Source organism: Myotis yumanensis, unplaced genomic scaffold, assembly GCF_028538775.1.
Source record: "Myotis yumanensis isolate MYYU_CA2020_CCGP unplaced genomic scaffold, mMyoYum1.0.hap1 SCAF_16, whole genome shotgun sequence".
NCBI classification, from domain to species: Eukaryota; Metazoa; Chordata; class Mammalia; order Chiroptera; family Vespertilionidae; genus Myotis; species Myotis yumanensis.
This window is the reverse complement of record NW_027223767.1, coordinates 10,884,197-10,899,408: the sequence shown is the minus strand read 5'-3', so window position 1 is coordinate 10,899,408 and position 15,212 is coordinate 10,884,197. Positions and strand designations below refer to the sequence as shown.

General features: G+C 48.1%; 1 protein-coding gene across 1 annotated transcript in view; it reads left to right on the top strand.

Moving 5' to 3' along the window:
• The first annotated feature begins 196 nt into the window (after positions 1-196).
• GLP2R (glucagon like peptide 2 receptor) overlaps positions 197-15,212 on the top strand; it is a 52,361-nt gene continuing 37,345 nt past the window's right edge. Inside the window, exons 1-4 of the mRNA XM_070393033.1 lie at positions 197-533; positions 7,619-7,706; positions 9,669-9,773; positions 13,713-13,831. Of these exons, the coding sequence (XP_070249134.1) occupies positions 345-533; positions 7,619-7,706; positions 9,669-9,773; positions 13,713-13,831 (501 nt within the window). The 5' untranslated portion in view covers positions 197-344. The remainder of the gene's footprint in view (positions 534-7,618; positions 7,707-9,668; positions 9,774-13,712; positions 13,832-15,212) is intronic.

Here is a 15,212-nt window from a genome sequence, read left to right as displayed (position 1 = left end):
CCGAGCTGCCACAGCCAGGCCTCGGGGGTGGAACCTCCGGGCCGCCTTGCTTTTCCTCGTGGGCCTCCGCAGAGGACGTCCCAGCAAACACAGCTGACTTGGGGAGGTCTGGGAAAAATCTCCCTGCCCTGGAGGGGCCGGACCAGGCTGAGCCACGGTCGATGAGAAACTTGGGAGAGCCAGTAGATTGGTCTAGCCGGGTGCAGACGCTCTTGACGCGTGTGGAGAGACTTTGTGCAAACATTTCCTCACTGGACACGGAGGGATGCGACAGGAGGCTGCCTGCGGTACATCTTGGACTGTCAGACAAATGTGCCCGCACTTGTGAGGGTGCCGTGAGGAAGATGAGGCTGGAACCGAGCAGGACAGGGACCCAGAGGAGGACCACGGGGCCCCGGCGGGGGGTCCGCGAGTTGCCCACCCACAGCCCTGCCTCCCCGGGGGCCAGCTCTCTCCCCTCCCGTGGGAAGCGCTCTCTCCAGTCCCCTGCGCGGCCCTTCCTCGCTCTGCTGCTTCTGGTTTCCGTCAAGCAAGTAAGCGCAGTTTTTATTATTATTGTTGTTATTAGTATCAGTGGCACATTCTTTCTGATTACGGAAGCAATCTAGGCCTCTTGTAGGCAATTTGGAAAATATAAGACAGTATGAAGACAATCTAATCCAGCATCCAGAGGTAGTCACTGTGAATATTTGGGCATATTTTCCTCAAATCCTTTCTTGATGCTTTTTTCACACAGCTGAGATCATGATGCAGGAAACATTTTGCATCCTGGTTTCCCCTTTACGTCCTAGTCCACGTCGGTATGAACTCTAAATACTAGTAGCATTTAAGATCACGGCATATAACCTCCTGTCTGCTTCTATCATCCTCTCACATGTGAGGATGTAGGCTGAGTGGGTAGCTCTTTTTTATCTTTTCTTTCATTTTTTCCTCCTTTCCTTCCTTCTTTCCTTCTCATTATAAAAATATAGGATGTTCATTGTTTAAAAAAGTAAACTTATAAAATCCAAAGAAGGATAAATATGAACAACAGCTCACGGTGATGCCACCACCCAGGGGTCACTCTCATTCACATTTTGGGGCTAATACTTCTACCACTTATTTATATCTCCTTTTTTAAAACAACAACACAGGATCTAATTATAACTGTTATCTTGCAATATACTTTCTTTTTCTTAACAAAATACACTACTAACACAGGCTAACATTTTTGACCACTTACTATGCAGCAGGTGCGGTGCCAGGCTCTCAGCACCCCTGTGAGGGGAGTTCTTTAATCCCATTTTACAGATGAGGAAACTGAGTCTCGGGGAGGTTGAACGCTTTCTACGTCAGTAAAGGTAGCTCCATGCATGAGGCTTAAGGGCTCCAAGGAAGTGTTCTAATGTATGTAACCGTTCTCTTCAGTTGGGCATTCTGGTAGCTTGTCTTATTCTCATCCAAGAAGTTGGAACCTTTGCTCCTTCCTTTTCAAGGTTCCGTTGCTAGACTGGGCTGCGATGTGAAGGAACCCCGTTCCATTCATCTGAGTAAGAAGGGGCCTTGAGGAATGTTCTCGTATTCCTTTGGTCCCTAGGCACCTCCGAGTCCTAAATCCCTTCTGCCCCCTAGAGGGAGGGCTGGGTGCCAGCTCTCATGTGCTCACCGACCAGGCTTTCTCTGGTGCTAGCCCAGGACCAGGCAGGCAGGGCACCCCGACTGAATTCACGCATCCCAATTCTCTCCAAGCTGACGTCCAGCCCTTGTAGCAGACTGCAGACGCGAGCCCCTCCGTGGTCTCCTGGAAGCCTTGCCTGGTGGCAGCCTCGTGGTCATTGTCCAGAACGTTTCCGAGGGGCAGGTGGCTGCAGTCTGCCTCCTACCCCAGGACTTAATCCGTTAGCGGCAGGGCCATTGGGAAGGTTGACACAGAACCCTCACCCTTGCTTGAATTCTCTATCTCATAGTAAAACTGAATACAGTGGGGCCTTGAATTAAGAGTTTAATTCCTTCCATGACGGAGCTTGTAACTCAAATTACTCGTATGTCAAATCAGAAAGTGAATGAGTGAGACACGTGATGCCGGGCTGATGTTGTGGCGTTCACTGTGACGTTCGCTGCGCCAACTAGCGGTGGGGTATCTGAAGCTGGCTCGTAATCCGAATTTTAGCTCGCAACTCAAAGCAAAAAATCGGCGGAGAGATGGCTCGTATCTCGAAAAACTCATTAGTCGGGACACTTGTAAGTCAAGGCCCCACTGTAGATCCAGCTAATTATCTAGTTTTCTTCACCTTCTACCCACACCTATGCATTGATGGCCTGTGAGGTGCCAGGCACTGCTGAACTTGCACTTACCGTTAATCACCTTGCTCAAACCCACACCGAGCTTCTGAGAAAACAATTATTACTGAGCCCATTTTACAGATGGGGAAATGAAGATTCGCAGGAGTTAAATGATCTCCGGTGATCATGTAGCTCGTGAGCAGTGGAGCCACTGGGCGATTGAGGAAATGCGCTCTTTCTTCCCCAGCATCCCTTGCAAGCTGCTGGCATACGGATATTTACATGTTAAAACAGCAGACTCTGCGGGGCCTCAGGCCGGCTTATGACACTGACAAAGCCGCCCCTTCGCCCTGCGTTCATAATCACTCATGTGCCTGTTAGCATGTTCCCTCCCCACTCCGCCACCCAGTCTGTTTTCAGAGCCCCTTCCCTCTGTCTGTCCGGCAGTGTGTCTGTAATCCCGATGGCCCTCCTCTTGGTTCTCTCTCAAAGCCCATATTCTTCTCCACATGTTTACATTACAAGGCCTGGTACGGACTTCCATGCTGAATTTTGCTCGGAGATGCTCTCCCTGCGTGGATTATAAATGACCGTGGTGTGTTGTCTGGCAGGAAGTCTTCATAAAAATCCACTTACTGAGAAATTCTCAGGGATAGTTTTGTTTCTAAATTCAAGTAGAGAAATAATTCTGTCACCTTCTTCCTCCTCCCCCTCCTCACAACTCATTTAAGCCAATTAGCAGTTGCTTTGGGCATCAAAACACAAACTCTTTAAGACTATTCAAGAAGTTTGTGGCTCTTTCATACATGGCTGATGGAATTTGTAAAAAAGTACATATTTTTAGGTCAAAAATTTTTTTTGGCGAGGATGATAGTTTGGCAGTATGTTATCAAACCCTCTAAAAGTGTGTACTTTATGACCCAGAAATTCCAACTCAAAGAATTTCTCCTAATAAAGATGTGCTCAAGTATTTAACTCTGAATATTCTCATTACAGCACCATTTATATTAGCAAACAGCTAAAGCAACATAGATGTCCAAGCTAGAGAATTTAAAAATAAATTATACCACATTCATCCCCAGAAAATGATCGTAGCTGTTAAAATGGTCCTTTTAGGAGAATATATCTTCTAGTGAAAAAAGAGGCCACAGAACAACACAATTTCCTTTTCGGTTAAAATAAAAAAAGAAGAACAAGGATGCCCATGTGCAGAGATGATAACTTCTGAGTAATACCATTGTGATTTTGTCTTCTCCCTTTTTGCTTATCTGTAACTTTAATTTTATTTACAATGACATATATTCCTTCTGTAACAAATAATATTAGAAGTTGTATTTAAAGCAAGTCAACAGAAGAATATTACGTTTCCCTGAATCCTTTCCCAGCCAAATTAGTCATTGATGCTGTTACCTAAGCAAGAAAAAGACGAATCAGACTTGAGCTGGACTTTTCCAGAGGAAACATTACTCTGGTACCTCCTTTCCTCGTTACTGTTTGGACCTGGCTGTGATTGAACTTGGATTTGCCTCTTGTGTCTTAGGACATGCACCTGGGAAGACAGTCTGAGTTTGTCTGGCTCTCCGAGACTGACCAAATTCAGTGTTTTAGTGTTTCTTATGCTTTGTCTTTTTTTCTGTGTTTGAGCATGGCTATTAGTCATGGCAAAGAGCAGGGGATGGGGGAGTGTTAATCCAGGGACATCTCACATAAAGGACTGATTCTATTGTCTCTTCCTCAGCCAGGCCCCAGTGAGGTCCCCCAGAACACACACAGCCCTTTAACCAAGAAAGGTCTTACTTTTGTGACTTGGAAGATTCTGGAAGTTTACAATTTATTTATCAACTTCTCTGCTAAACGTGTAAAAACAATATAAAGTTACTTATGGCCCCACTAGGATACAAAACATCCTAATGTGTTAATAAGCTTTCATCTTGCCTCTTGGGCCATTCACAGGGAGATATATTACTAATGGAGATTCAACATTCATTAAAAACAGAAACCAAGGGATACATGCCAATTATTTCATCATCAATATCACCATCATCATTATTTCTTGGCTCATCCCAGGGTTCCCAAATGGTGTGCTAAGGTGCCCCAGGGCACTGTTGTGAGTTCACAGGGGCGCTGCAAGATATTTTAATTTTTCGAGGGAAGCAATGATCCATGACATCTGCCAGACGCTGTGTGAATTACTAGCTCGAGGTAGTTCATGGTTTCAACATTATATCATGCTGCATTCCTTTCGATGACGTCGTATTTGTGCAAAGCAGGGTTTTCTGAAGTTGCCGTGATAAAAAGCAAGTACTGCACAGAAGTCCATGTGGAACAAAGGTGGTGGTGTCCAGTCTGAGTCTTAGGTCTGGGAAGCAGTGCGATCCCCAGTGGGCACTAAGTCGTTAGGATGTAAATACTTACTAAGTTGTTTAGACCTACCTACTTAATAAGAGGGACTTTAGATATTTCTTTCAGCGTAGGGGTGCCATGGAATAATTATTGAGACACCAAAGGCACCAGGAATTGGAAAAGTTTGGGACCCTCTAGTCTAATAATGACCATATTTATTTTTCAAAAAGTTGGCTGTGATTCTTTAGAAGAAATGCAAAGAACTACTCACACACGTGATCATGAATGCTATAAGATTGGGGGCGGGGCAAGCTGGGCAGAGAGTGGGTATAGATTGGACTAATTACTCTGGAGGTGAAAACTGGCTACTGGTTAAGCTCATAAGAGTTGTGGTTTTTGTTTGTTTGTTCCATTTGTTTTATGGGTGTTTTTTTTTTTTTTTGCTTTTTGGTTTTGCTTTGTTTAGGGTGTGTGTGTGTGTTTAAATACCTTTAGGTGGAGTATCTGCCCAATTTACAATGGCTCCTCACTCCCCGTTGTTGTACCCGTCTACTTCATTCTTTCAGGTTATCTACCCAGCCAAGAGAGCATGTGAGTTTGGAAATCCTCGTGAGAGGAGACAAAGCCTCAAAGCCAACTAACGATTAACGGGTTGAGCTTAGCCCAGATTCCATGTTCATGTCCCCTGCCCCGCCTCACCCCACAACTGTGCCTCTCTTCCTTTAGTGGGAGAACGAGGACAATAACTCCAGCCCTGTGCGAGGGCCTTGTACTCAGAGATGAAAGGCATATCTCAGCTCTCACAGAATGTATGGGGAAGTGAAAGCGATGGACAAGTGCCTCGTCAATGGCAGTACAATGTGATGGGCCATAGGACTCAGTCATGTGTGGGGTCAAAAAACACTGGAAAGAAGACTTACCAGCTCAAGACTTCAGTGAGAGAGGTGGGCAAGTATGGCCAGGGCTCACTAGGCTTGAGTGGAGCCTTGAGAGATGAGTAGAGAGCGAGCCAGGTGAAGACGAGGGTGGAGGGAGTGCCCGTGGAAAGTGCAAAGATGCGAAGTCATGAAAGAGCAAGACTGAGGTTGAGAGCCTTGGGACTGGGTGGCTGGGTGAAATCTTGAGTCAACAAGGCCAGGAGGGTAAGACTTTAGGCAAGAGAGCCCTGTGCTCAGTGCGAAGGGGAGACAGTGGCACCAGGCCAGAGGTGGAGGAAATGGGAAGCAGGGTTGGACAGAAATGTAGGAGGACAGAACGTGGAGGTGAAGAGAGGAGCAGAGGACAGTTCCAGGTTTCTGGTTTGTGACTGAGACGACAATGGTGCCAGCACTGAGCCACTAGGGAAGCAGAGGATGACAGGGTACGAATGTCACATGACTTTGTATGCTGGTTAATATATACAGTCGACCCTTGAACACTATGGGTTTGAACTGCATGGATCCACTTATATGTGGATTTAAAAAATAAATATTTGCACTGTTTTGATCCACAGTCTGGAGATGAGGATGTGGAGGGCCAGCTATATGCACTGATCCCCACCATTTTTTTTAGGGGACTTGAACACCTGCAGAGTTTGGCATCTGCAGGGGGTCCTGGAACCAGTCCCCTGCAGACACCAGGGGACAGCTAAGTTTTGGGGAAATCAAAAGTTATGCATGGATTTCTGACTGCATGGGGTGTGGTGTCGGAACCCTAAGCCCGTGTTGTTCAAGGGTCCACTGTGGTTGTCTTATCTTTAGTAGCTTCTAAGTCAATGATGGCGAACCTTTTGAGCTCGGTGTGTCAGCATTTTGAAAAATCCTAACTTAACTCTGGTGCCGTGTCACATATAGAAATTTTTTGATATTTACAACCATAGTAAAACAAAGATTTATATTTTTGATATTTATTTTATATATTTAAATGCCATTTAACAAAGAAAAATCAACCAAAAAAATGAGTTCACCTGTCACCTCTGACATGCGTGTCATAGGTTCGCCATCACTGTTCTAAGTCCTTTTGGGCAGAGAAAGTGTCTTACTCATTTTGTATCCCCTTCAATTCCTCCCTGATATAAAACCGGGCACACAACAACTACTCAATAAAAATGAGTAAATTGAAGAAGAAAAATCCCCTTTTAAAGCCAAAAGAAGTGGTACACAATTAGAAGTTGTTAGATAATCCAATCTCCAAGAAGGCCTAAAAAGTATATTCTGTATAACTAAAGTTCTAAGGCAGTGATGGCGAGCCTTTTGAGTTCAGCATGTCAGCATTTTGAAAAACCCTAACTTAATTCTGGTGCTGTGTCACATATCGAAATTTTTTGATATTTACAACCATAGTAAAACAAAGATTATTTTTGATATTTATTTTATATATTTAAATGCCATTTAACAAAGAAAAATCAAACAAAAAAATGAGTTCATGTGTCACCTCTGACACGCATGTCATAGGTTCGCCATCACTGTTCTATGGGATGAGATAGTTTAATGTCAGAAAGAAAAAAAATCCCAAAGCCTTCAGTAACAGAGCTTCTATCTGCTCAATGTCTTTGACTCTGGACCCACAGGCACCGAGGTGGGCTGGGGTGGGGTGAGGTGCACACTGAGCCTGGGGTGCAGACCCCTGCAAGTCCTCTGGCCCTTCTCTGACACACGATTGAGCCCTCTTCATGTGCTGCCCCTCTGTTTGACACCTGCATGGCCTTCGAAGCAGGCAACTATTCGTCTGGTAGGGTATGAAAATTCAGGATGAGCATATTGCATCCTCTTGAAATGTAAGCCTTTCTTAAAGACTTTGAAAAAAAAAAACTTTTCATAGTTGTATTGAAACCACCATGATTAGATTATGGAGTAAATGTAAAATTCGTATGTATCTTTTAAATAGGACATAAGATGCCAAACAAATTCTATTTCTTGGTGCAGGCCATGATGGGCACTTCAACAGGAAGGTTTGAAAATTATGGTATGAGATGATGACAAGGCCACCTCTTGCTTGCAGCTAAATAGGGGTCAACACAGTGTTTTCTGCTCAGGTTGCAGGATCTCTCCTTGAGGAGACAACTCGAAAGTGGGCTCAGTACAGAGAGAAGTGCCTGAGAGACTTACTCAAACAACCTTCCGGTAAGCATACGGATTAGTTATTTATGACCGTGTAACAAATGGCCCCAAAGCTTAGTGTCTTTAAACAATAAGAATAATCATTTGCTATGTCTCAGACCGAGCACATTGAGGATGGCTTGGTTCTGGTCTATAACATCTGGAGTGTGGTTGGAAGACTCAGAGGCTGGGGTGAACTCATCTGAAGTCTCGTTCACACCCATGTCTGCGGGTTGACGCCGGCTCTCAGCTGAGAGTTGAGCTGGGAATGTGGGCCAGAAAACTTCCCCGTGGCCTCTCCGTGTGGCCTGGGCTTCCTCACAGCACATTGGCTGGGTCCCAAGGGCACGCATGACCACAGGTCAGGTCTCATTTTATGACCCAACTTCAGAAGTCCCTTCTGCCACATTCAGTTGGTCAGACGGTTACAAAGACTTACACAGTTCCAGGGGAGGACCCCCCCCCCCCCGCCCCCCACCATCACCTCTCCCAGTAAAAGAGCATGTGAGATGGGATGCATACACTTGTGGCATCTTTGATAAAAGCCATCTGACACAGCATACTCACCACCCAATCACATAACTTGGGCAAGTGTCAGAGATTAACCAGGGACTCTACTGAGTGTGTGTTGGGTGGGCTGGGGGTCCTCAGTCTCAGGTGGTAACTGCAGTCACAGGTTTCTTTTATCCAGGTCTGCACCAGGCTCAGAACACTCCGGCAAATTTGCTAGTAGCTTGGTCAGTCCACGGCCTCTCCTGCCCACATACTGACTCTTTGGGTGTGTCCAGATTTTTGTTGTAAGAAAAATAAAAAGAATAAGGAGCCTTGGCTCACTGCCTCTGAGTGCCGGGGAGTGTGGCTGAAAGCTCCTTGTTTTCTGGGCTTCCTGCAGATCATGTCATTCAGGCCCTGGAGGTTGATAGACACTGGAAACTTTCTGTCCATTTTCCTGACCCAAAGGCAGTACCGACCTGCAAGCCACCCGCTTCTCCCTGGGCCGATTCCTTCAGGCCAGGCAGGCAGCAGGCGAGGCTCGATCTGTTACAGGAAGCATCTCCCCCTTTGGGGAACACCGCTTTCTGAGGTCAAAGCGGAGCAGGTGCTCTCCAACTGGAGCCACGCTCCGAGCTGCTCAGCACCGCCTCACACAGATGGGGTGCTGACCCCTGGCAGCCGGGTCCGCGAGGTGCCTGCGCCAGCTCACACCTAGCAGATCTGCGCTCGCAGGATCCCGCAGCCCTGGCTGTCCACCTGAGATCTAGCCTAGTCAGGAGCAGGTGGTGGGGGATGGTGCTTGGTTCTCAGAAACGAGGAGCCTGCAAAATAGACATTTGGGATCCATCCTGAAACCCCCTCAATTGATTCTGGGAGCCCGATGAGTCTGAGGCTTCTGTTTGTAGCCTCTCGTCACCAAGCACCGCGATGTACATCATCCCCGGAGCCTGACATGGCCCACATATTTCATAGTAATCTCCAGGCTAGTATTCAAATGGAGAAATATGACTGACAAAAGCCTTCAGTTCTGCAGATGCCCTTACATCTACTGGTCCTTTGGCACATGTCACAGTAAGGGTGTTCCAGGATCTAACTGGTGAAGGCTTGACAAGTATTTAGTAAGTTATGGAACATACGGTGCTGGCTGGATCTCCCAGTGTCCTCCTGACCCGGAGTGTCTGTGAGAGTCAGTTCATGTAAAGTAAACCAAAGCCAGCGTGACGTGCACATTGACGTAACCGATGAGACCACTGCCAGAGGTCAGGTTGGCGAGACAAAGCCACAGTGCTTGGCTGCATGAAGCATCCTGCCTGCATATTGTTCCTCATCCTTGACCTTTCTGGAGAGGGGGATGCCCATGCTGGCCCCTGTGCAGGTGACTACAGCTTCTGAGGCCAGGAAGGTGGGCTCTTGTCTCCCAGTGCCTCTCTCTCCATCAGTGGGCCTGAGGCTCCAGCACCGCAGTTCATTCCCCCCTTCTTCTCTCTGCAGGTGTATTTTGTAACGGAACCTTTGATCGATATGTATGCTGGCCTCATTCTTCTCCGGGAAACGTCTCCGTTCCCTGCCCTTCATACTTACCTGGGTGGAGTGAAGGTAATGTCGCATTTCACCAATTCCTGACCGTTTCCTTAAAGGCTGGTCCCTCCTGGCAGACCAGCCAGGGAGCAGAGAGAGAAAGGGCTGCAACCAAGTGCTTTCCTCAAGTCTTCTTCTCCCATAAAAGGTTTCCTTCTAAGGCTTCCTGTTAGTGATACAGGTTCCTTCTTCTCTCTGCTTCTCCTGTCTTCCTGCAATTCTGTGCTGGGTGTTCTGTTAACATACTAGTCCTCTTTTCTTTGAAATGATAGGGCCCAGGCCCGGCTTTCACAGAATGTGCTGCAGTGAGGGTCAGAATTGTCACTATCCTGCAGAGGAGAAAGACGTGGGGGAGAAAGATGGGATGCTCACAGTCATGCAACCTCGGCTTGTCAAACATCAAAACCACCCTGGCAATGGCATTGGGAGGAAGTGCTATTGAACTGGTGTTTTTAAGTCTCAGGGGACTTGGATGGAGAGTTTAACCCTTAGCTTGCACTGGTCCTGCTTCAAGGAAGTGACTATCATTTAGGACTTCAGGATGCTATCCTGCCCTACCTGCCCCAGCCAGCAGCCGCTTGGCTGTTTCACTGGAAGGAAGGAGGAACAATGACCGGTTAGAATTCTTTAGCCTTTGACCAGGACCATGGACAAATCTAAGAACAGGTGAAATCTTGAGGACTGTTCTCAAGAAACATAAGCAGTTACAAAATTCCAGGCAAAACAAAGTGAGAATGGGTTTCAGAGAAGGCGAGATGGTGATATTTTGTATTGAATGTCAGCCCAGGAAATGGTCGCATCAGTTAAAATTTGGTTTCAACTTTTTGAGGCTTCTGGTGAAAAGAGAGAGGTTTTTTTTTTGTTGTTGTTTGTTTGTTTTTAAAAAATATATTTTATTGATTTTTTACAGAGAGGAAAGGAGAGGGATAGAGAGTTAGAAACATCGATGAGAGAGAAACATTGATCAGCTGCCTCCTGCACACCTCCTACTGGGGATGTGCCTGCAATAAAGGTACATGCCCTTGACCGGAATCGAACCTAGGACCCTTCAGTCTGCAGGCCGATGCTCTATCCCCTGAGCCAAACCGGTTAGGGCAAGAGAGAGTTTTCAAGGAAGATGCAGTTCTGGGTGGGAGTGCTCATGAAACTGTCCTCTGGAATCAGCCCAGGGGACATGAGGATGTGAGGCTCCAGGGAAGGTGAAAGGAAAGACACTGGAGAGCTTGCTGGACCCGAGGGTTCAGCTCAGTGATGAGCGAAGAGGGAGTCAGGAGCTCTAAGCTTAGACCCCCTCCCTCTATTCTACACTCAGACTTTTGACAAATTGCCAGAGCCCTTGGAGCTGTGGTTTTGTCTGTAATAGCCAACTCTTAAGTTCATCCTGAGGAATAAGTGAGAAGGCACGCACCGAGTCACTGACACAGTAGGTGCTTCGTCAATGGGAGCTGAGGCTGAGACTGAGTCCAGCTCCTTGGACCCCTCCAGGTCTTTAAGGCCCCAGTTGTGGGTGGTCTCCTCAAGGGCACGTGGAGCAGACCACCACCACCAGCTCCACCATCTGCCTGTTCCTTCCTGAGAGCTAAAAACAGAGATCCATTCACTTGAAGAGAAAAAGTGATCACAAGCTCAAACTTACAAAGAAGTGGAGTTAAGGCTTAAAAAATGAGTTGTGGGCTTCTAGAATGTGCTAAGGGGAATGTGACTCACAAAAGGTGAGAAGTTGCTTTTCCACTCAACCTTTTGTGCGTTAAATCTTAAGAATCCAAATGGGTTCTTGCAGTAAAAGGGAACTGCGTAGCCAGCGGAGGGGTTTAGAGAAGTAGGATGGACAAGCATTCCTGTGAGGTAAGACCAGAGGGGGAGCATTGTACTATGAGAAGGGAGCCCGAGTGGTGATGGATACAGGCTGTAACAGTGGACACAGGCTGTAAGGGCATATAAGACTGAGGATGAAGCAGGAAACTGTATGTTATGCTAAGGGTTTTAAACTTTCCTCTGTAGAGAAGCTTATGTGGAGCTGCCGAAGGTGTTAAGGCATGAGAAGGACATGAGATGTGTGGTGTGAGGAGATGATGTTGGTAGCCTGTGGCTGTTGGACTGAGGCATGGAGGGGGTCAGGGAGGCAACGCTACTTCAGTGGCTCAGAAAAAGAGATGGTGAGGGTGTAGATTCAGGCAAAGGCAGGAGGTTGGAGAGAACAGGAAAGAGTTTTAAAAATATCGGCAGTAGAACAGTCAAGACTTGTCATCAGGGGAAGTGAGTATGGAGGGAGAGAGAGGAGTGGGAAATAGAGGAGAGAAAAACATTCTCCATTCCACCTGGCCCCCTTAACATCCCTCATCTGGCTGGTAGCCAAGTCCCCTGGCCCCTCTCCTCCTCCACCCGCCACTGCTCATCTTTGCTCTCAGCTATTGCTCCCCCCTCCTCACTGGTCCCTGCCTCAGGTCTGGCCCCCTTCCAACCACCTTCACAGAGTTTTCTAAAATGCATATTGGTTTATGCTGGCTCATCACCAACACCACTAAATGGTGCTCAAGATCTTCCACCACATGGCCCCGCTGACCTCTCTAGCAGTTTCTCCCATCTCCACTCCAGCCAAATAAACAACTCCCAGGCCCCTACACCTGCACAGCCAGTCCCACCCAGTGCCTTTGCCCACACTTTTGTGTCTATAAACCCAACTTTAATCCTCAGCTTGAAACTTTCATCCTAGAAAATTTTTCCAACTACTCCCCTAAGCGCAACCTCCCCCCTCTTTCTGAGGCCTCTTAGGTTCCTTAGCATTTACAGCGCTTGGTGACACTTGTGTGTGCACATCTCCTCCACCTGCTTGACTTGGAACTGTGTCTCCTTTGTCCATGCATCCCCAGCACAGAGCAATTATGGCTGATGTGGAGAACATTATTGTCATTCTCTCATTCAACAAATAGTTATTGAAGACTGACTGTGTGCTAGCCATTGTTTTCAGTGCTTCGGACATATTAGTGACCAAAACCAGAATACAATTCCTCTCCTTGTGGGACTCATATTCCAGCAACAAGCAATAATCAAGAAACATCACAGACAAGTAAAGTACAGAGAGTATTTGAATGAGTGTTTTAACGAAGACGGGAGGGAAAGAGATGGGAAGGTTGAAATGGGCTTTATGACAAGCTGATGTTTTAGCGAAAACTTAAAGGAGGGGAGGGGTTTAGCCAATAGAGGAAGAGTGTTCAGCAGGGAAGGAATTGATGAGTGTAAGTTGCACACTATTTGGGCAGCATATCTGATGTGTTCCACAAAGAGCAAGGAGGCCTCTGAGGCTGGAGTGAAGGGGGAAGAGAAGCAATAGGAGGTTAGGCCAGGGAGCATTGGGGCTGGGCCCTGCCGGACTCTGTGGGAGACCCTGGCACTCTGACCTGTTTTCTGAGCGCCCTGGCATGACTTTGAGTGAGGCGTCCCATGCTGTGACTGACATATGTTTAAGCTCATTCTGACAGCTGGCCTAGCTGTGGCCCATGATAGCGGAGGCGTTGACAAGTATTGGAAGGGGTCACAATAATCCAGTGAGAGACGAGGGTGGTTCCAGTGAGGGTGGTAGCAGGAGGTGAAAACAGTGGTCGGATTCTGGATGCGTTTGAAGGTAGAGACATCATGGACCAGATGAAGGTATGACAGACAGGAAACAGGTTGGGGCCAGCCTACTGAGATGATGGGTTTGCCATCAACGGAGGCAGGAAGACCTGTGGGTGGAGCAGGTTTGAGGAGAAGATGGAGAGTTTGGGTTAGGACTTCTTAGGAAATGTAGAGACTTCCTGTTTTTCTTTCCATCCCAAATAAACAGTAGGGATGCTAATGAGCCCCCCAAGGGGAAGTAAAAGTCCCATTTCCCTGGGATTTTCCACGGCTTTCGGAGGAACGGGCCTCCCCACGTGCTCGGGGAGCCGACCTTTCCCCCAGAGCTGTGTTTACTTTCAGAGAACCCGGGAAGGGCCTACAGACGCTGCCTGGCTCGGGGCACTTGGCAGACGCTGGCGAACCGCACAGTTTGGCAGGATGACTCCGAATGCTCTGAGAACCACAACGTCCAAAAAAACGTGAGTCCCCTTGGCCCAGCGAGACACATCTCTGGGGCCGAACCACCCTGCCCTGCTCCAGGGCCCTCCATGGCCCCTTGGCTTTAGGGGCCACACAGAGAGCCTTCCCTAAGCTTGTCTGCTCCGGACTCACTTTTGCTGCTGTTCCCTCTCCCTGGAACACCTCTCCTCATTTTTTGTGGCTTCTTCTTATGTTTTTATTGATTTCAGAGAGGAAGGGAGAGGAAGAGAGAGATAGAAACGTCAACCATGACAGAGAATCACTGATCAGCTGCCTCCTGCACTTCCCACACTGGGGATCGAGCCTGCCACCCGGGCACATGCCCAGACTGGGAATGGAACCGTGACCTCCTGGTTCATGAGTCAATGCTCAACCACTGAGCCACGCCAGCCGGGCGGCTTCTCCTTCTTATCATCCAGGTTTCAGGTCAATGTCTCCTTCAAAGCGAAGTCTTGTGTGGCCACCCCATCAGGAGTGGCCACCGCTCCCCATCACGCTCTGACCTTCTCCCACATTTGTCTCTCTGCTATGGAGCCTTCTCCTTAGAAAGTGGACTCAGTGGTAGCAGGCGGGGCATGGGCCTGAGGGGACACAGTGAGCCCCGGATTCCGAGCTGAGGGTTGAGGGCCAGACAGCCCTGTTTCCTGTTCAGACTCTGATTCCTAGCTCTTCATAACAAGACCCTTCACCCGTCTGTGACTTTGCTTCCCATCCACCCCCGGGTGTAGGATCTATTGCACGCGAGCGCTGTGAGGATGTAAATAGACACACAATTGTTAGTAGACATACGGTTCTCCAGGGAGGACCTGAGCCCTAGTCAGCACACCTGGGTAGGAGTGACCCCTCTGTCGCCAGGGCCCAGCACCATGACTGGGCAGTGGATCAGCATCGCTGCTCAGCAAATGTTCATTGGGTGCACAGCCAATCCATGCCTCAGACTTCCACCCATACATCTTCTTTCCAGGACTCTAGTCTGCAGTCCCCCAGGCACGGCTCTTCTCCCCAAACACCTCCTGTGTGTACACATCCCACCCGCCTTCCTTCAAAGTGAAGAGCACAAGGCAGCATGGCCAGAGGGAAAGGTGCTTGGGAATCAGAGGTCTGGGGCCACATCTGAGCTTTCTTTCAGACAGTCAGATGTGACGTGCCTCCTGGGCACTAGCCACTGGGGCTAAACGGCGAGTAAGACAGATACCGCCTTCCAGGAGCTTAGAGTGTCAGGCGGCACAGGGACAAGGTGGAGGTCCCTAGAGATGCCAACACAGCGAGTTAGGATTCGGCACAGTTGAAAAGGGGAGGGACATCACCGAGCAGGCTTCTGGATTGCCCTGTCAGGTCAGAGAGGGAGGCAGGGATGGGGCTAGACTGGAAGCAGAGGCA